Source organism: Oncorhynchus mykiss, chromosome 2 (assembly GCF_013265735.2).
Source record: "Oncorhynchus mykiss isolate Arlee chromosome 2, USDA_OmykA_1.1, whole genome shotgun sequence".
NCBI lineage: Eukaryota > Metazoa > Chordata > Actinopteri > Salmoniformes > Salmonidae > Oncorhynchus > Oncorhynchus mykiss.
Window position 1 is genome coordinate 98,332,238 of NC_048566.1, and position 23,217 is coordinate 98,355,454.

The following is a 23,217-nucleotide window of genomic DNA, read 5'->3' on the forward strand; positions in this document are numbered from 1 at the left end:
CCATAACAACACTCCTGTCTACCATAATAATACTCCTGTCTGCCATAACAACACCCCTGTCTACTATAACAACACCCCTAAAAGCCCGCCTCTATCAAGTAAACCCTTCTTCAGAGCTCCACTTGTTGGGAGTTCATGACCTCATGTAATAACTGAAGCGGGTCAACCCGTCTATTGGTGGCTAAATCCCAAATCGTCAGCTTCCACCTCGACCCTCCATTTGAGCTAGTTCCTCTGTCTTTTGTGTGGAGTGACTTTTGTCTCATTAATATCAAAACTTCTGAAGTTGAGAACTCAATTCTTGATATTGCAGACAAAAATAATGATGTTGAAAGCAAAACATAAACCCAAAAGTATTGATAGCAAATATATATATATATATATTTCAAGGAAATCATTTAGAAATAAGCGAACATTTGAATTGTGATGAATGCAAAAAAAACACATTCTGTGAATCATTTTCTAGGATAATTCAATCGCGATCAAATGCCACCTTTTTTAACGGCATGGATTTCATTTATATACTATCTCTCTACTTCCTGATGTGCTTTTACATAGTACGGGGGAAAGCTCCCCTCATCCACCACATGGAACCCACTTGGGTGATGCACAGCAAACATTTTGTGCCCAAAACACTCATCACACATCGGCTAGCATGGTGGAGAGGTGAGGCATGATCTTTGCCACAATTAGTGGTGAGTGGGATGATGAGGTGGCCATGATCTCTGCCACAATTAGTGGTGAGTGGGATGATGAGGTGGCCATGATCTCTGACACAATTAGTGGTGAGTGGGATGATGAGGTGGCCATGATCTCTGACACAATTAGTGGTGAGTGGGATGATGAGGTGGCCATGATCTCTGCCACAATTAGTGGTGAGTGGGATGATGAGGTGACTATGATCTCTGCCACAATTAGTGGTGAGTGGGATGATGGGGTGGCCATGATCTCTGACACAATTAGTGGTGAGTGGGATGATGAGGTGGCCATGATCTCTGCCACAATTAGTGGTGAGTGGGATGATGGGGTGGCCATGATCTCTGACACAATTAGTGGTGAGTGGGATGATGAGGTGGCCATGATCTCTGACACAATTAGTGGTGAGTGGGTTGATGAGGTGGCCATGATCTCTGCCAAAATTAGTGGTGAGTGGGATGATGAGGTGGCCATGATCTCTGCCACAATTAGTGGTGAGTGGGATGATGAGGTGGCCATGATCTCTGCCACAATTAGTGGTGAGTGGGATGATGAGGTGGCCATGATCTCTGCCACAATTAGTGGTGAGTGGGATGATGAGGTGGCCATGATCTCTGCCACAATTAGTGGTGAGTGGGATGATGGGGTGGCCATGATCTCTGACACAATTAGTGGTGAGTGGGATGATGAGGTGGCCATGATCTCTGCCACAATTAGTGGTGAGTGGGATGATGGGGTGGCCATGATCTCTGACACAATTAGTGGTGAGTGGGATGATGAGGTGGCCATGATCTCTGCCACAATTAGTGGTGAGTGGGATGATGGGGTGGCCACGATCTCTGACACAATTAGCGGTGAGTGGGATGATGAGGTGGCCATGATCTCTGACACAATTAGTGGTGAGTGGGATGATGAGGTGGCCATGATCTCTGACACAATTAGTGGTGAGTGGGTTGATGAGGTGGCCATGATCTCTGCCACAATTAGTGGTGAGTGGGATGATGAGGTGGCCATGATCTCTGACACAATTAGTGGTGAGTGGGATGATGAGGTGGCCATGATCTCTGACACAATTAGTGGTGAGTGGGATGATGAGGTGGCCATGATCTCTGACACAATTAGTGGTGAGTGGGATGATGAGGTGGCCATGATCTCTGCCACAATTAGTGGTGAGTGGGATGATGAGGTGACTATGATCTCTGCCACAATTAGTGGTGAGTGGGATGATGGGGTGGCCATGATCTCTGACACAATTAGTGGTGAGTGGGATGATGAGGTGGCCATGATCTCTGCCACAATTAGTGGTGAGTGGGATGATGGGGTGGCCATGATCTCTGACACAATTAGTGGTGAGTGGGATGATGAGGTGGCCATGATCTCTGACACAATTAGTGGTGAGTGGGTTGATGAGGTGGCCATGATCTCTGCCAAAATTAGTGGTGAGTGGGATGATGAGGTGGCCATGATCTCTGCCACAATTAGTGGTGAGTGGGATGATGAGGTGGCCATGATCTCTGCCACAATTAGTGGTGAGTGGGATGATGAGGTGGCCATGATCTCTGCCACAATTAGTGGTGAGTGGGATGATGAGGTGGCCATGATCTCTGCCACAATTAGTGGTGAGTGGGATGATGGGGTGGCCATGATCTCTGACACAATTAGTGGTGAGTGGGATGATGAGGTGGCCATGATCTCTGCCACAATTAGTGGTGAGTGGGATGATGGGGTGGCCATGATCTCTGACACAATTAGTGGTGAGTGGGATGATGAGGTGGCCATGATCTCTGCCACAATTAGTGGTGAGTGGGATGATGGGGTGGCCACGATCTCTGACACAATTAGTGGTGAGTGGGATGATGAGGTGGCCATGATCTCTGACACAATTAGTGGTGAGTGGGATGATGAGGTGGCCATGATCTCTGACACAATTAGTGGTGAGTGGGTTGATGAGGTGGCCATGATCTCTGCCACAATTAGTGGTGAGTGGGATGATGAGGTGGCCATGATCTCTGACACAATTAGTGGTGAGTGGGATGATGAGGTGGCCATGATCTCTGACACAATTAGTGGTGAGTGGGATGATGAGTTGGCCATGATCTCTGCCACAATTAGTGGTGAGTGGGATGATGAGGTGGCCATGATCTCTGACACAATTAGTGGTGAGTGGGTTGATGAGGTGGCCATGATCTCTGCCACAATTAGTGGTGAGTGGGATGATGAGGTGGCCATGATCTCTGACACAATTAGTGGTGAGTGGGATGATGAGGTGGCCATGATCTCTGCCACAATTAGTGGTGAGTGGGATGATGAGGTGGCCATGATCTCTGACACAATTAGTGGTGAGTGGGATGATGAGGTGTCCATGATCTCTGCCACAATTAGTGGTGAGTGGGATGATGAGGTGTCCATGATCTCTGCCACAATTAGTGGTGAGTGGGATGATGAGGTGGCCATGATCTCTGCCACAATTAGTGGTGAGTGGGATGATGAGGTGGCCATGATCTCTGACACAATTAGTGGTGAGTGGGATGATGAGGTGTCCATGATCTCTGACACAATTAGTGGTGAGTGGGATGATGAGGTGGCCATGATGGTCATTTAGCCAGAAAACTGAGGTTAACACGCCTTAGTCGTATATTACTTTCGAAGAATGAGGACATCCATTTAACATCCCAGAGATGGCAACCTACACAGGGGTAACATCACCTCCCTGCCCTGGAACACTGGGATTTGAACTTTAAGAATAGAGGGGAGAACAACCCCAACTGACACTCCGTCACCACTTCCAGCACCATCTGGTTTCCCATCCAGGACTGGCTCTGCTTAGCTTCAGAGGCAAACCATCAGTGGGATGCAGGGTGCTGCTGGAATCAATGTGTCAGAACTTGAAACGTCAGCTAAAGAAACGTCCAGGGTAACATAACCAGAGATAGGGACAATAGGCAGTAAAAGAGGGAGTTTGCACTTGATCGCTATCGTGTTGTCACGCCCTGATTTGGGGTGGGCATTCTATGTTTTCTATTTCTTTGTTTTTGGCCGAGTGTGGTTCCCAATCAGAGGCAGCTGTCTATCGTTGTCTCTGATTGGGAATCATACTTAGGCAGCCTTTTTTCCCCATCATATGTTGTGGGTAATGATTTATTTTCTGTGTGTGTTTGTGTGCTGTCGGTTTCTGTTTACCTGTTTTGTTGTGAAGGTTTCACTTTATTAAAGATGTGGAATTACATGCACGCTGCACCTTGGCTCATCTATGACAGGGAGCTTGAAGACAGTGAACATGATACGTGATGTCTTTGAAAATGGTTTTGCATTAATTTACAAAATGTTTTTTATTGTTGATTATCCTGCAATAATATATTTTTGAGTTAATTAACAGTATATTTTGCTTTCAATATCATAATTTTATTTTTCAATACTAAATCATTTTGTTTTTAGTTTCAGAGATTTTGCCTGAGGAGGTACAAAAGTACAGGTGTCCCAAAGTTGAGAGTGAAAATGATGGCTAATTAGACCCTCGCTGCCAGCTTCAGAGCGAAGTGATATCCCAACGTTGACTCTCAAATCACATCGGTTATATTCATTCTTTCTGCAACATTTTAACAACTGAAGGAGGAAACCTTTACATACTAGTCAGATTCTGACAAATGTAACACATGAAAATACCTCCCAAGTTAAATGTTTGACTGTTACCGAGGTTAATATCTTGTAAAAACAACATGGGACTTTTCTCATTTTGAATTTCATGCTTGTTTTATTATTTAAATGTGGAACAATGAATTGCTTCGTTCAAGTCAGGAGTGTTTCCCCCCCACACCCCCGGAATCTTGCATTCCTGTAGGAACCAGTCGCTTGCATTGATATCTCCGTAGTCCTCAGATACATCTGGGAGATGAGCCTCCTCTAACACTGTACGGAACACAACTGAGCCTGAACTCGCAGTCAGACAGACAGAAAGGCAGAAAGGCAGACAGACAGACAGACAGACATACAGACAGACATACATACATACAGACATACATACATACATACATACAGACATACATACAGACATACAGACATACATACATACAGACATACATACATACATACAGACATACATACATACAGACATACATTCATTCATTCATTCATTCCTGGTCTGACTGAACTATATTGAGTTAAATCAACGTAAAGACTAATCAAGAACAAACTGTGCATTGACACTTTAGAATGAAGTCTGAGTAGAGAAAGGGTTGATGTCTATGGTACTATGACTTATTAAAAACAGTATCTCTGTCTTTTTTAAAAGCCTCCCCTCTTTAGGGTTTGGTCATTCCCCAGGTAGCTAATTTATAGTGTTTATTTTATGTGCCTTCAGTTGACCCTTCCCATCTCATCCTATAAAAGAGGGCACCCTGCCGCTTTACGGACAGTTAAATTACACTTTGATGTTTTCTCTCTGTTTCTGACTGGGATGAAACACCGGTAAATGTCTGACCTTCGCTAAATCAAGAAGTCTGCTGCTTATCACAGATAAACCTTCACAAAAAAGGGGAATGATATTCTATGTGAACGGTAGTTTATGTGAATGATAGTCTATGTGAACGGTAGTTTATGTGAATGATAGTCTATGTGAACGGTAGTTTATGTGAATGATATTCTATGTGAACGGTAGTTTATGTGAATGATAGTCTATGTGAACGGTAGTTTATGTGAATGATAGTCTATGTGAACGGTAGTTTATGTGAATGATATTCTATGTGAACGGTAGTTTATGTGAATGATAGTCTATGTGAACGGTAGTTTATGTGAATGATAGTCTATGTGAACGGTAGTTTATGTGAATGATAGTCTATGTGAACGGTAGTTTATGTGAATGATAGTCTATGTGAACGGTAGTTTATGTGAATGATATTCTATGTGAACGGTAGTTTATGTGAATGATATTCTATGTGAACGGTAGTTTATGTGAATGATAGTCTATGTGAACGGTAGTTTAGGTGAATGATAGTCTATGTCAACGGTAGTTTATGTGAATGATATTCTATGTGAACGGTAGTTTATGTGAATGATGTTCTATGTGAACGGTAGTTTATGTGAATGATGTTCTATGTGTGTATGCAGATTACTTTTTGAATGAGAATTATTGAGACCTAAGCCCTCCCCCCACCCCACCCCCCACAATACTCACACGCACACTCTCGCTCGCTCGCACACACACACACACACACACACTCTCGCTCGCTCGCACACACACACACACACACACACACACTCTCGCTCACACAAACACACACTCTCGCTCGCACACACACACACACACACACACTCTCGCACGCACACACACACACTCTCGCTCACACACACACACACACACTCTCGCTCGCACACACGTTTCTGTCTATGCACAACATTTGGAGCCAATGCAATGGAATCTTGGCTACTCCTCCAGAGAAAAGTGTCATGGCTGTGTTCGCCAAGACAGCAGGGAGCAAACACAGACAGAGACAGACAGAGACAGAGACACAGACAGAGAGACACAGACAGAGACACAGACACAGAAACAGAGACAGAGACAGAGACAGAGACAGAGACACAGACAGACAGACACAGACACAGACACAGACAGAGACAGAGACAGAGACACAGACAGAGACAGAGATACATACAGAGACAGAGACACAGACAGAGAAACAGAGACAGAGACACATACAGAGACAGAGACAGAGACACAGACAGAGAAACAGAGACAGAGACAGAGAAACAGAGACACAGACAGAGACAGAGACAGAGACACAGACAGAGACAGAGACAGAGAAACAGAGACAGAGACAGAGACACAGACACAGACACAGAGACACAGACAGAGACACAGACACAGACACAGACACAGACACAGACACAGACAGAGAGACACAGACAGAGACAGAGACACAGACACAGACACAGACACAGACAGAGACAGAGACATAGACACAGACACAGACAGAGACAGAGAGACACAGACAGAGACAGAGACAGAGAGACACAGACAGAGACAGAGACAGAGACACAGAGACAGAGACACAGAGACAGAGACACAGAGACAGAGATACAGAGACAGAGACACAGAGACAGAGATACAGACACAGAGAGAGACACAGACAGAGACAGAGAAACATAGACACAGAGAGAGAGAGAGACAGAGAGACAGAGACAGAGAAACAGAGACAGAGACAGAGAGACAGAGACAGAGACAGCGACATAGAGAGAGAGAGAGACAGAGACAGGGAGACAGAGACACAGAGAGAGAGAGACAGAGACACAGAGAGAGAGAAACATAGACAGAGACAGAGACAGAGAAACAGAGACAGAGACAGAGAGACAGAGACACAGAGAGAGAGAGAGAGACACACACAGAGACACAGAGAGAGAGAGAGACAGAGACACAGCCAGAGAGAGAGAGAGAGACAGAGACACAGAGACAGAGACACAGAGAGAGAGAGACACAGAGACAGAGACAGAGACACAGAGACAGAGACAGAGAGACAGAGACACAGAGAGAGAGAGAGAGAGAGAGAGACAGAGACAGAGAGAGACAGACAGAGACAGAGACAGAGACAGAGAGAGACAGAGAGAGAGAGAGACAGACAGACAGAGAGAGACCGGGGATATTTCACTTTTGTATATTATCTACTTCACTTGCTTTGGCATATGTTTCCCATGCCAATAAAGCCCATTGAACTGAATTAAATTGAGAGAGAGAGAGAGAGAGCTCAGCAGGCAGGAATACTGGCAATAGAATAGATGTTTGTGGGTGAGTCAGGAATACCGAGGATACTGTTTGTGGGTGAGTCAGGAATACCGAGGATACTGTTTGTGGGTGAGTCAGGAATACCGAGGATACTGTTTGTGGGTGAGTCAGGAATACCGGGGATACTGTTTGTGGGTGAGTCAGGAATACCGAGGATACTGTTTGTGGGTGAGTCAGGAATACCGGGGATACTGTTTGTGGGTGAGTCAGGAATACCGAGGATACTGTTTGTGGGTGAGTCAGGAATACCGAGGATACTGTTTGTGGGTGAGTCAGGAATACCGGGGATACTGTTTGTGGGTGAGTCAGGAATACCGGGGATACTGTTTGTGGGTGAGTCAGGAATACCGGGGATACTGTTTGTGGGTGAGTACCATGACATATACTTGACAGCATGTGAGCTACTTTCTCACATATGAAAGTGGTAATTAGATTTTCACATGTGAAAGTGGTAATTACATTTTCACATGTGAAAGTGGTAATTAGATTTTCACATGTGAAAGTGGTAATTAGATTTTCACATGTGAAAGTGGTAATTAGATTTTCACATGTGAAAGTGGTAATTAGATTTTTCACATGTGAAAGTGGTAATTAGATTTTCACATGTGAAAGTGGTAATTACATTTTCACATGTGAAAGTGGTAATTAGATTTTCACATGTGAAAGTGGTAATTAGATTTTCACATGTGAAAGTGGTAATTACATTTTCACATGTGAAAGTGGTAATTAGATTTTCACATGTGAAAGTGGTAATTACATTTTCACATGTGAAAGAGGTAATTACATTTTCACATGTGAAAGTGGTAATTAGATTTTCACATGTGAAAGAGGTAATTACATTTTCACATGTGAAAGAGGTAATTACATTTTCACATGTGAAAGTGGTAATTAGATTTTTCACATGTGAAAGTGGTAATTAGATTTTTACCGTTTTTATTTTATTTTTTTGTAAGGGAAGTAATTAAATGGGGTTCTAAGGGATGAGGAACGCTGTTCAGATAAAATAGTGATAAAATAGTGCAATAAATCATGACAATATGATTACATGATCGCTAAGTACAGACTTTCCTACAGAGCATTTGAAACATTTTGTTACGTTACAGCCTTATTCTAAAATGGATTCAATTGTTTTTATCCCTTATCAATCTACACACAATACCCCATAATGACATCACAATACCCCATAATGACATCACAATACCCCATAATGACATCACAATACCCCATAATGACATCACAATACCCCATAATGACAAAGTATAATCAGTTTTTTAGAAGATTTTGCAAATGTTTTAAAAATTTAAAAATGGAAGAAAAAAATCATTTACTTAAGTATTCAGACCCTTTACTCAGTGCTTTGTTGAAGCACCTTTGGCAGCGGCTGCAGCCTCGAGTGTTCTTGGGTACGACGCTACAAGCTTGGCACACCTGTATTTGGGGAGTTTCTCCCATTCTTCTCTGCAGATCCTCTCAAGCTCTGTCAGGTTGGATGGGGAGTGTCGCTGCACAGATATTTTCAGATCTCTCAAGAGATGTTTGATCGGGTTCTAGTCCGGGGTCTGGTTGGGCCACTCAAGGACATTCAGAGACTTGTCCCAAAGCCACTCCGGCGTTGTCTTGGCTGTGTGCTTAGGGCCGTTGTCCTGTTGGAAGGTGAACCATCGCCCCAGTCTGAGGTCCTGATCGCTCTGGAGCAGGTTTTCATCAAGGATCTATTCGGTGTCCTGTGTGAATTTAAGTATGCTCTCTCTAATTCTCTCTTTCTCTCTTTCTTTCTCTCTCTCGGAGGACCTGAGCCCTAGGACCATGCCTCAGGACTACCTGACATGATGACTCCTTGCTGTTCCCAGTCCACCTGGCCGTGCTGCTGCTCCAGTTTCAACTGTTCTGCCTTATTATTATTGGACCATGCTGGTCATTTATGAACATTTGAACATCTTGGCCATGTTCTGTTATAATCTCCACCCGGCACAGCCAGAAGAGGACTGGCCACCCCACATAGCCTGGTTCCTCTCTAGGTTTCTTCCTAGGTTTTGGCCTTTCAAGGGAGTTTTTCCTAGCCACCGTGCTTCTACACCTGCATTGCTTGCTGTTTGTGGTTTTAGGCTGGGTTTCTGTACAGCACTTTGAGATATCAGCTGATGTACGAAAGGCTATATAAATACATTTGATCTCTCTGTGCTTTGCTCCATTCATCTTTCCCTCGATTCTGACTAGTCTCCCAGTCCCTGCCACTAAAAAACATCCCCACAGAGAATCTTGTTTCTCATGGTCTGAGTCCTTTAGGTGGCTTTTGGCAAACTCCAAGTGGTCTGTCATGTGTAATTTACTGAGGAGTGGATTCTGTCTGGCCACTCTACCATAAAGGCTTGATTGGCGAAGTGCTGCAGAGATGGTTGTCCTTCTGGAAGGTTCTCTCATCTCCACAGAGGAACTCTGGAGCTCTATCAGAGTGACCATCGGGTTCATGGTCTCCTCCCTAACCAAGGCCCTTGTCCCCCGATTGCTCAGTTTGGCTGGGCGGCCAGCCAGCTCTAGGAAGAATCTTGGTGGTTCCAAACTTCTTCCAATAAGAATGGATAAGAATAGTATGGAGGCCACCGCATTCTTGGGGACCTCCCCCAGATTTGTACCTTGACAAAATCCTGTATCGGAGCTCTACGAACAATTCCTTTGACCTCATTGCTTGTTTTTTTTGCTCTGACATGCGCTGTCAACTGTGGGACCTTATATAGACAAGTGTGTGACTTTCCAAATCATGTCCAATCAATTGTATTTACCACAGGTGGACTCCAATCAAGTTGTGGAAACATTTCTTAGGATGATCAATGGAAACAGGATGCACCTGAGCTACATTTTGAGTCTCATAGCAAAGGGTCTGAATACTTATAGTCATAACAGTCATAAGTTTGGACACACCAGGGTTTTTCTTATTTTTTACTATTTTCTACATTTTAGAATAAAATAAAAATAAAAACTATGAAATAACACATATGGTTGGGCTGGGCGATATGACGATATATATCGTGTGACGATAGAAAAGCGTTTATCGTTTCATATTATGCTCTATCGTTTATTTAGTTGTGTCGCAAATCACACTCTTTACGGCAATATTTTTCGTCGTTTTGGAACGTCGCTTTTGCGGCAGTGTGAAATAAAAAATGCAACACAAACAAAAACATGGAGGAGAGTGAACGTGACACAGAGCACGGAGACACGGAGCTCATACCTAAAAGAGGGACTTCTTCGGTCGCATGGACGTGGTTTGGGTATGAAAAGTCTTACATGGACCAAAATCCGTCCTCTGCAAAATATGCCGCCGGCCGGTCCCGAACACCACTAACCTCTTGTACCACCTACGAAGGAATCGTGTGAAACAGGACAGAGAGAGTCTACGGATGAGACCCCAGAAAGTACAGTCGCGTGCTCAAAACAAACCCCCTGACTCTGACGTTGAAAGAGGCTTTTGCCCGCAGCACAGCATATGGCAAAGAACCACGAAGATGGAAGGAGAGAACAGCTGCCGTTACAACTTACATCTGCAAATACCTTGCCCCAATTTACACCGTCGAGAATCGAGGGTTTCGTTGGTGCTAAAGGTACCAAATGCAAACTGATATGTGACACGTATTAATACCAAAATAACATGCAAAACAGACAAGCCCCTAAAAATATATATTATATATTTATATCTATATTTATTTATATCTATATTTATTTATATCTATATTTATTTTGTTTGCAACTATAGTTGAAGTGTTTTCTATTTACCTTTTTAGATTTTCATAAATTCATAATTTTTTTTACAGTTGAAGACGGAAGTTTACATACACTTAGGTTGGAGTCATTAAAACTTGTTTTTCAACCACTTCACAAATGTCTTGTTAACAAACTATAGTTTTGGAAAGTCGTTTAGGATATCTACTTTGTGCATGATACAAGTAATTTTTCCAACAATTGTTTACAGACAGATAATTTCACCGTATCACAATTCCAGTAGGTCAGAAGTTTACATACACTAAGTTGACTGTGCCTTTAAACAGCTTGGAAAATTCCAGAATATTATGTCATGGCTTTAGAAGCTTCTGGTAGGCTAATTGACATCATTTGAGTCAATTGGAGGTGTACCTGTGGATGTATTTCAAGGCCTACCTTCAAACTCAGTGCCTCTTTGCTTGACATCATGGGAAAATTAAAAGAAATTAAAAGAAATCAGCCAAGACCTCAGAAAAAAGTTGTAAACCTACACAAGTCTGGATCATCCTTGGGAGCAATTTCCAAACACCTGAAGGTACCACGTTCATTTGTACAAACAATAATTGTATGCAAGTATAAACACCATGGGACCACGCAGACGTCATACCTCTCAGGAAGGTGATGCTTTCTGTCTTCTAGAGATGAACGTACTTTGGTGCGAAAAGTGCAAATCATTCCCAGAACAACTGCAAATCATCCGTGAAGATGGTGGAGGAAACGGGTAGAAAAGTATCTATATCCACAGTAAAACGTGTCCTATATCGACATAACCTGAAAGGCTGCTCAGCAAGGAAGAAGCCACTGCTCCAAAACCACCATTAAAAAAAAGTCAGACTACAAAGATCGTACTTTTTGGAGAAATGTCCTCTGGTCTGATGAGACAAAAATAGAACTGTTTGGCCATAATGACCATCGTTATGTTTGGAGGAAAAAGGAGGAGGCTTGCAAGCCGAAGAACACCATCCCAACCGTGAAGCACGGGGGTGGCAGCATCATGTTGTGGGGGTGCTTTGCTGCAGGAGGGACTGGTGCACTTCACGAAATAGATGGCATCACGAGGGAGGAAAATTATGTGGATATATTGAAGCAACATCTCAAGACATCAGTCAGGAAGTTAAAGCTTGGTCGCAAATTGGTCTTCCAAATGGACAATGACACCAAGCATACTTCCAAAGTTGTGGCAAAATGTCTTAAGAACAACAAAGTCAAGTTATTGGAGTGGCCATCACAAAGCCCTGACCTCAATCCTATAGAAAATGTGTGGCCAGAACTGAAAAAGCGTGTGAGAGCAAGGAGGCCTACTAACCTGACTCAGTTACACCAGCTCTGTCAGGAGGAATGGGCCACAATTCACCCAACTTATTGTGGGAAGCTTGTGGAAGGCTACCCGAAACGTTTGACCCAAGTTAAACAATTTCCATTATTAGTGTTAGTGTTCCATTAATAAAGTGACCAGTGTTCCATTAATAAAGTGACCAGTGTTCCATTATTAAAGTGACCAGTATCCCATGACTATGTACTATGTGCATTTGACATGAACACTGTCCATCGTTTGTTTCTATTGGACATAATTTTGGCACAAATATATTCCCATGCAGACACTTACTCTGTCTCTCAGTACTATCAATCCAATGTGTTCGCTATCACCACATAAATAACCAGCGATATCACTTCCTGGTTCTTCTTCTAACACATATTCACAGTGTCCAACTCTGGCAGGAGGCCATCACAACACAGCCAGGAGATGTTATATTATTTTACTGCTGAGAAACACATATCCACTCTATGACAACATCTGTGGTGTGTCCTCCAAGTCGTAGTGGTGCAGAATGTAATGATGAAAACACCCATCTGTGGTGAATCCTCCAAGTCGTAGCGGTGCAGAATGTAATGATGAAAACACCCATCTGTAGTGAATCCTCCAAGTCGTAGCGGTGCAGAATGTAATGATGAAAACACCCATCTGTGGTGAATCCTCCAAGTCGTAGCGGTGCAGAATGTAATGATGAAAACACCCATCTGTGGTGAATCCTCCAAGTCGTAGTGGTGCAGAATGTAATGATGAAAACACCCATCTGTGGTGAATCCTCCAAGTCGTAGTGGTGCAGAATGTAATGATGAAAACACCCATCTGTGATGAATCCTCCAAGTCGTAGCGGTGCAGAATGTAATGATGAAAACACCCATCTGTGGTGAATTCTACCGTCTCATAATCATTTAAAACAAGATAAATAAGATTAGTCAAAATCTTACATCTAAAACCTCCACTTCAAGTCATTTTTTTCATAATGTGTTTTATTACCATATAAATGGTCTCTAGGTCAGGACGTTGAGTCCCTGAACACAAGGCATTGTGGTAGGTGTACCATCGGCATCACACAGTAACCGTGTGTAGTATAGTCTTTTCCCACAGCCGCTGCCAGACTACACTAAGTGAGAGTCATGTCATGTCATTATGATGAGGAGATCAGCTCTCTGTTATCCAGATGTTTCACTTAGCCCTCAGTTGATCTCAGATGCAGTGTTCACAACGAGCTAACTAACTTGTTATCGAAAGTATCTTCTGGAGACGCTTAATGTCAGTAATCCTGAAACAAAATAAAGGGCATGATATGTCAGTATTTTCTTCACCTTTCTCCAGATACGGCTGAAAACTACAACATTATCCCACATCAAAGTACTGAAAAAAACTCAGAGACCCATGATGCAAGACGATATGTGAATGTAAACATTCACCCTACTCACGCCTGCCCCCCCCCCCCCCCCCTCCCTCCCTCCCTCAAGACACACAAACACACACACACACACTCACACACCGTTCTCCCTAATCACTCAAAATGGCGCTCCAGAACCCGAAACCCATTTCTGACGTTTGGTTTATTTACTTGGGGGCATTGGTGAAACGGGGTTACGTACACCAGTCCCACTCTGTCATCTCACGGTCCATCTGACAGACTCTGTGGCTTTGGAGGGACCGTGTTGTGGAGTCTCAAATAATAACTATAGAAGTCATTTACAGGCAGCATTCCAAATGGCACCCTATTCCCTATATAGTGCACTACTTTAGACCAGAGCCCTATAGAACCCTATTCCCTATATAGTGCACTACTTTAGACCAGAGCCCTATAGAACCCTATTCCCTATATAGTGCACTACTTTAGACCAGAGCCCTATAGAACCCTATTCCCTATATATAGTACCCTATATTCACTGGTTAAAAGTAGTGCACTGTATAGGGAATAGGGTGCCATTTGGGACACACAAATACACATCTGGCTTGCATTAATGGGGGTAGCTAACTCTCCTGTAGTGCTGTGTGGCTGGGTACGGCCTGGTCTACATTCCTGCAGACTCCTGCTCTGCTAGCACGCCATCAGCTCTACGGTGGTTTGCTCTCAGTCATTGTTGTCTGTGGTCAGGTACACGTTTATATAGGTTGAGGCTCACAGTCCCAAAGGTACAGACCATAGAGGTTTTCATCTATAGCTCCTATAACGTCCCGTGGTCCTGTTGTCCCATGCATTGCCTGAGTGCACTAGCCTTTAGCGCGTGTATACGACCAAAGCCTAAGGCCACATCTTTGGTAGTGTTACTCGTCGATCACACCGACAGCGCCGTTGCATTTTTGGTACAACAGAATTACATTCATTTCCAATGAAAACGCTGCGTTTGCCTCGCAGCATTGTGTTTGCATGAGGCAGTTGCAGTGCGTTCGGTGTGGTGCAGTTGTTGGATTTATCGAACCTACGCGTCAAACTGTACGCGTAGACGGCTCGACAGAAATGGTAGCAGAAGGTGAATGTGGAACTTCTGTTGCCCACATATCCAGATGACGCCGCGTACTATTTTGCGTAAAACACTGAAGCGTTATTACCATTTTGCGCAAATGCTCTGTGGGTGTGAACGAGCCTCGTTAAATTATGATAATGCCTGGTATAAGACGAGCAATATAGTTGATTTGTTGTGGTCAGTGTCTAAGGAGAGGTAAATCGTTGTAAATATTCCCGAAATATGTGAAAAGAGCAAAGCCAATGAACAGTAATAAAGACTTGTTAAATCAGAAAGTAGAAAAGTACATTAAATGTCAACTGTGAGAAAAAAAATGTTATTTTTGCCTAAGCATGACGGCTGTCTGCCTGTGTTCCAAGATAGGTGTGAATATAGCGGGGATATACTGCACCTTCACTGCCAAGAATTCATGTTGTGTGTGTGCGCGTGTGTGTGTGTGTGTGTGAGTGTGCGTGTGCGTGTGTGCGTGTGCGTGTGCGAGTGCGTGTGCGTGTGTGTGTGTGTGTGTGTGTGTGTGTGTGTGTGTGTGTGTGTTAGCAGACGTGTCATAATGAACTAAAAAAAAGGCATGCCCATTGTCCTCCAACACTAGAAAAGTGCACCATACCATTCCCATGTCACTCATAATAAACCGTTGACGCGCATGTAGTTACGATACAACGAGGTTGTGCAATATCTCCTCCGGGTGAGTAGACTACCAAAACCCCTCACATGATAACACAAGCCAGTTGATGCCTGAGGCTTTAGCTAACCTCCCAACACTATATCCTCCCCGAAGCTATCTATCTATCTGGCTGTAACATTTTATAGAATAACATTACAGAGCTCTCCTCCGGGAAACGTATTGCATTTAATGATCGCCGTTTAAACGGTTCGCTGTGTCATTGGACTTTGCCAGATGTTTTCGTTCGATGGAGGGGTACTCTAACCTTGGCTCTCACCTTGAGGAAATAAAACACACACACTATACACAGTGAGATAACGATTTCACTCGGTATAAGAGGCCTGACTCCCATTGTTTGCAGTCACGGGAAAACCAGTTTACTTTCCGCTTTATGGGGTGTATTTTGGCCTGGTTGTGTGCTGGCAGTTACGGCAGAAACTCGTTATAATACAATCTGATCCTCCTCGGTGTTAGTTTTTGTACCCTAAGTCATGTTGCCGCTTGTCATTTGGAATTCACGCTTTTAGACGTTATTGAATTTCGATTGGAAATTAAATGCAAATTAAACCAAATTATTATTGTTATTATACACTAGTTCAGTTGGTAACGGTCTATAGTCCGCGCAGCAGTTATTGTTTTTAGGAATTAGCTCGAGTTTACTTTTTCTTTTAAATAATATTAAGATAAAAAAATTAAGTTAAATTTTGAGACAATAAATAAATTATTAATTTAATAAATAGATCCACTAATAATAATAATAATGATAATAATAATGTGGCGCTAAATGACATTATTATTAGGATATAATCATTGTTTTCTGTCTCTGTTTTTGGTGTTTTAAAAGGCTTTTCCTTTGTTAAAGTCAGATTTCATCTAGATTTAATGAACGGGCTGTTATTTCTCTTTAAAATCTCCCCTGCCTTGTAAAAGACACAACCACTCCAAAGGTCGCGCATTGGATCAGCAACACAAACTGTGTCGTTACATCTTTATAACAGTCACTATGAAATAGCTTAAATGCTCGTTATTCTCTGGAACAAATATGTAAACGATGTGAGAGCATAATTATACCTTTATTCCCTTTCTTTGGGCTCTGTTTAAACACAAAACTAGATTATTTTAGTTTCAGTTTTGCTATATATATATATATGTGTGTGTGTGTGTGTGTGTGTGTGTGTGTGTGTGTGTGTGTGTGTGTGTGTGTGTGTGTGTGTGTGTGTGTGTGTGTGTGTGTGTGTGTGTGTTTTACTTTATTAATACTGAAGGGCATCAATCCAGGAAATGGTAGGCCTATATTGCATTCGCAACTCTTTGCCGTTTCGAACATGATTCACGTCTCTTGCCAAAGTCATTACGCTGTGTTATGCTAATTTACGTTATCATTATGCCCTAATCCTGCGTTCACCATCGAGTCGTCATGATATTACTACAACTAATCTTCTAAATTGCTATGAACTTGGAACCACAGTGTAACACGAAAGAGCGTCACGTTATTAAGTATCTTGTGGTTTAATTTGCGTCCTGCGGCCTTGGTGAAAGTCAAATCCGCGCGTCTTCAGCTGTCCATAGCCGTGCCATACAGTCAGTGAATTTAATAAGAATGTGGCGTACGAAACAAAGCATGTTGGGTTGGTTAATTTCTGCCCCCACAAAAAAAAATCTATGCCGTGCGCGAAAAGAGTTAGCACAACGAGTTTAGACTGTAGTTTATTTCAATCATTAGCCTGTAGGATTTTGACCTGATGGTTTTAGGACCTAAACGCAAGTGCCGAGAGATTATTAAAATCATAATTCAAATCTGTGTCATTATAAAACACGATTTCTATTCTCCGGGTCTATTATTAAATGTTTGCTTCGTTAATATCTTATACATGTAACTGAACTGGAGCAATATCTTTTTTTTTTTTGATATTGGGAAAACGAACACTTTGCTCACTTTAAGGGAGCAAAAATGTATCCTTTCCAAAAGACATCCACATCCGTTTACTAAACCCTGCCAGGTGGCCCGTGCGTTCCTATCCTATCGTTAGATCTTGTAAAGACAATGGTTTTAGATGGCAGGCCGTGATTTACAAATGTGTGTCTAACCACAACCATAATGCATGCATATGCGTGTATGATTGTTCAAATTTATACTTTACACTTTGATGCCTGTCCTTTTGCCTCAATGCACGTGTGTGTGTGCGCGTGCGTGCGCGTGCGTGTGTGTGTGTGTGTGTGTGTACACGTTTTACTACACTTGGTAGTACCAGAAGTCCTCACAAGAATAGTAAACCAACTACATTTCAGAGAAGTGAGAACATTTTACCAGTCTTCACTTATAATAAAAATATTTTAGGCTTAGGGGTTAGATTTAGGGTTAGAACTAGGGTTAGGGTTTGGAGGTTAGGTTTAGGGTTAGAACTAGGGTTAGGGTTTGGAGGTTAGGTTTAGGGCTAAGAGTTAGGGTTAGGTTTAGGGGTTAAGAGTTAGGGTTAGGTTTAGGGGTTAAGGTTAGAGTACAAATGAGGTTAAGGGTTAGAGCTGGGGTTAGGATTTGGAGGTTAGGTTTAGGGCTAAGAGTTAGGGTTAGGTTTAGGGCTAAGAGTTAGGGTTAGGTTTAGGGCTAAAGTGTTAGGGTTAGGTTTAGGGCTTAGAGTTAGGGATAGGTTTAGGGGTTAAGAGTTAGGTTTAGGTTTAGGGGTTAAGAGTTAGGGTTAGGTTTAGGGGTTAAGGTTAGAGTACAAATGAGGGTAAGAGTTAGGGTCAGGTTTTGGGTTTTGAATGGGAATCAAAAAGTCCTCCCAAGTATAGTAAGACATAGCTGTGTGTGTGCGTGTGTGTGTGTGTGTGTGTGTGTGTGTGTGTGTGTGTGTGTGTGTGTTGAAGTCTATTCCTTTGGTGAGAAGTGGTGCAATATATCATCGAACCGTATAGTTTTCAGTTTATTGCTTAAATGTCAAATTTCAGAGACTGGTCGGAGCCTCTACGCGATCCTCTACGCTATCCTCTACGCTATCCTCTACGCTATCCTCTACGCTATACCTTATAGCTCATTCAAAATCTTAAAAAATAATCACAGTCTAATTAGCTCCCCTTACTTGTGTTGAACAAAAGTGACAGCGTGCTATATATGTTGGATAAGTTGGTAGCCTCATGTATGATGTTTGCTGATGTGTTAAGAAAGTATAGTGTAGATATTCAAACATAAACTATTAGGCTACCGTATGCTGTTGAGGTCAAGTCATCAAAATATCAGCACAGACAACAAACAACAAAAAAATCATACAGAATAGGCAAGGCTATGCCAGAATGAAATCGTTCAACGTTATTTGTCATGATTGCATTGAGCTCAACCAACAACGTGGTTTCATAAAATATCTACGGTCATGTAGTTTCTAAGAGATAGCATGCGTCTGTCTTCCTGATAGATGGAGGATTTAAGGGATTGTATAAAATGCTGGGTTCGCTCTAATTTACTCCAGTTACACTCTGGCCTCATAAAATCTGCACATTTGTAACTGTTGTTATGGCCCCTTGCCCACACGGTTCCTGGTTGTTAGTTCAGTAACCTATCCGTTGCTTTTTTTGTATGTTCGGGTGCTGATTGACAGACGATGGCCTAGCGCCGAAACGTTTATTTTGCTTTCGTTGCCTCGCAAAATTAGATTTAAAGAATAACTTTTTATTTGAGTGGAACCTGTTACAAATATGAATAGGATGTTTGAACCTGTACAAATATGAATATGATGTTTCAACCTGTACAAATATGAATAGGATGTTTGGATTTTAGTCAAGGCACCAGTTTTGAGCGCGTTTGTTTCAAGAACCTTTGGGATGTTGAACCGTTTGGAACTCACCATAGCAGGGGATGAGCGCGTCGTTGTGTCCTCCGCTTTCCTGGTGGAGTTTTTCGCCTTCCGGGGGTGTTTTGCAGGTCGGTCGTTGCATGAAGAGGTGGTATTTGTTGAAGTTGTTGCCCTCCTCTGTGCCGTCATCCAGTGACTGGCACTCCTGTTGGAAAGGACTCCGAGACTTCTCCTCGTAACCCTGTTGTCCTTTGGGTAGGAACGTTGGGCTGTATTTGGTTTCACTCGGTTGGAATATTCTGAAGGGATCCGATGGTTGTTGATCCCTACCGTGTGGCGAAGGCGTGTTATAATATGAATCTATGGATGTCATATCACAGTATGAAACGCACGTATCTGCGTTCATTCCTAAAAAAAATCACCCCGCAAAAAATTGAATTGAAAAAATCCAAACCGTTTGTTTCTTCGTTCTCCTTTTCCCCTTGCAGCAAGAACCCTTTCTCTCAAGCACTGGCGAACACACACTCTCACACACACTCTCACACACACTGCCGCATCTGGGGTTGGTTATAAAACGAAGTAGATGTTTTCCAGAGACTTGCAGAAGACTGAACAAATGAATGCAAAGAAATCCCCCTGAAGGTTTACCGGGGTAAGGAACCAAAATGCCGTTGCTTTACAGACGATGCCACTGCTGGTCCCACTAAAGTCCTCTGCACACGACACTAGTGAAAGTCAGCGCCAAACCAGCTCTGTTATTACTCAGACAACAGAGATGGAGATGGAAAATGGGAGGTCAAGCAAGAGGGACATTTTTTTTCTTGTTTTCTTTGTAAACACGAGGGAGACACAACACATGACATTCATTTGATTAGGAGTTAATAGGACTGCTTTGATAAATGCACATCTTGTGCACATGAGAGATAATTGCTCTGAGTCAATTATATTTTCCCCTTTTATTTAACCGGATATAAATATATATATATAAATATATATATAAACTCAGCAACAAAAAAAAAGAATTGTCCTCTCACTGTCAACTGCATTCATTTTCAGTGAATTTAACATGTGTAAATATTTGTATGAACATAACAAGATTCAACAACTGAGACATAAACTGAACAAGTTCCACAGACATGTGACTAACAGAAATGGAATAATGTGTCCCTGAACAAACGGGGGTCAAAATCAAAAGTAACAGTCAGTATCTGGTGTGGCCACCAGCTGCATTAAGTACTGCAGTGCATCTCCTCCTCATGGACTGCACCAGATTTGCCAGTTTTTACTGTGAGATGTTACCCCACTCTTCCACCAAGGCACCTGCAAGTACCCAGACATTTCTGGGAGGAATGGCCCTAGACCTCACCCTCCGATCCAACAGGTCCCAGATGTGCTCAATGGGATTGAGTTTCGGGCTCTTCGCTGGCCATGGCAGAACACTGACATTCCGGTCTTGCAGGAAATCACACGTAGAATGAGCAGTATGGCTGGTGGCATTGTCATGCTGGAGGGCCATGTCAGGACGAGCCTGCAGGAAGGGTACCACATGAGGGAGGAGGATGTCTTCCCTGTAACGCACAGGGTTGAGATTGCCTGCAATGACAACAAGCTCAGTCCCATGATGCTGTGACACACCGCCCCAGATCATGAAGGACCCTCCACCTCCAAATCGATCCCACTCCAGAGTACAGGCCTCGGTGTAAAGCTCATTCCTTCGACGATAAATGCAAATCCGACCATCACCCCTGGTGAGACAAAACTTGACTCTCAGTCAAGCCTCTCTCAGACTATTGCGGACAGTCTGATCACTGATGGAGGAATTGTACGTTCCTGGTGTAACTCTGGAAGTTTTTGTTGCCATCCTGTACCTGTCCCGCAGGTGTGATGTTCAGATCCTGTGCAGGTTTTGTTACACGTTTTCTGCCACTGCGAGGATGATCAGCTGTCCGTCCTGTCTCCCTGTAGCACTGTCTGTGGTGTCTCACTACGAACATCGCAATTTATTGCCCTGGCCACATCTGCAGTCCTCATGCCTCCATGCAGCATGCCTAAGGCACGTTCACGCCGATGAGCAGGGACCCTGGGCATCTTTCTTTTGGTGTTTTTCAGAGTCAGTAGAAAGGCCTCTTTAGTGTCCTAAGTTTTCCTAACTGTGACCTTAATTGCCTACCGTCTGTAAATTGTTAGTGTCTTAACGACCTTTCAACTCGTGCATCTGGGGCGGCAGGTAGCCTAGTTGTTAGACCGTTGGACTAGTAACCGAAAGGTTGCAAGATCGAATCCCCTAGCTGACAAGGTACAGATCTGTTATTCTGCCCCTGAACAAGGCAGTTAATCCACTGTCGCTTGGTGTCACTGAAAATAATAAATAGTTTATGGTTGATTGAACAAGCATGGTGTTTAAACCCTTTACAATGAAGATCTGTGAAGTTATTTAGATGTTTACGAATTGTCTTTGAAAGACAGGGTCCTGAAAAAGGGAAGTTTATTTTTGTTCTGAGTTGATGTATGTATATATATTTAGGAGAGCCCTACATCTATGTAAATAAGCACTAACACATTGTGATGCATATTTAAATTATGTAGCCTGTAGCCTATATGGATGAATGTAAAATACCACTGGGCACAGACCTCAATTCAATGTCTTCTCCACGTTGTTTCAACGTAATTTCATTAAAATGACGTGGAAACATCGTTGATTCAACCAGTGTGTACCCAGTGAGTGGGATGTGACTTTTCGTTGTGACCCTGGCAAACATTGTGCCAAATTTGTTGAGAAGTGCCGATACTGTTTTGGTTTTAGCCTATATATTTTACGTACTATAGCCTATATATTTCTACGTACTAAATAGCACAGACAAATCAACACAAACTATAGCCCTAAGACATTGTCCTTCTTTTGAGTAAAATTGATCCTTTTCCATTTATTTTTTAGAGCCGTTATGCCCTCACTTCACCAGGTAAATATTTGACATGGATCCTTATAGCAATAAACCGTTTATCTCAGTTTACGCATGTGGTTCATATTTTATATTTCTGCGTGAAATAAAATGCTCTTCTACTTTCCTTAACTGCCGTTTGATAAATGTTTTCCTTGTGCTCAAAGGTGAACATAGTGTTGTTCATGATTGCTGTAGGGTAACAAGGCTATCGAAATGAAATCCCTCCTCTGCAGAAATTAAAACAAGTTTATTTTATTCGATTTTCTTGAAGCGGCAGGCTATTATGATATCATTAAAGGACTACACGCTATTATTAATTCATGGGGTTATTGCAGATTATTACATTGTAATAACCATATATTCCTAATAATTACTACGACGACAACTACTATTAAAATATAGTACCAGAATAATACCATAATAACGAAATTGATCATTGGCGTGATTAACCAACATTAAGGCATTGAAACGCTAAAAAAACATAAAACATAAAAACGTAAGACTACACTGTTTATTATGAACAACGTATAAAATTACACCTAATTTATTTAATTGATCAAGTATTTGCCTACTTGATCGATTAAAAAAAGTGGTTCCGTATAGCTAACCTTTTAAATTCGATATATTTATTTAGAGAGTTACTTGTTGGATATGTTCCTATCTGGAATTGTTGTATTAAACTCGTCTGCTTTATACACAATTAACTTAATAAAAAAGCAAAGAAATGTAACGTGAATCAAAAGTAATATATGTAACGGTTACTACTATTCATTCTACTGTCTACTATTCCCGCGTACCATTAGTATACTG

At 42.4% G+C, this 23,217-nt stretch overlaps 1 protein-coding gene across 1 annotated transcript in view; it reads right to left on the reverse strand.

The window, feature by feature from the left end:
* The window catches only part of LOC110500713 (homeobox protein aristaless-like 4), a 39,463-nt gene extending 19,215 nt beyond the window's left edge, over nt 1-20,248 (reverse strand). Inside the window, exon 1 of the mRNA XM_021578235.2 lies at nt 19,517-20,248. Within this exon, the coding sequence (XP_021433910.2) occupies nt 19,517-19,871 (355 nt within the window). The 5' untranslated portion in view covers nt 19,872-20,248. The remainder of the gene's footprint in view (nt 1-19,516) is intronic.
* Nucleotides 20,249-23,217: the final 2,969 nt, after the last annotated feature.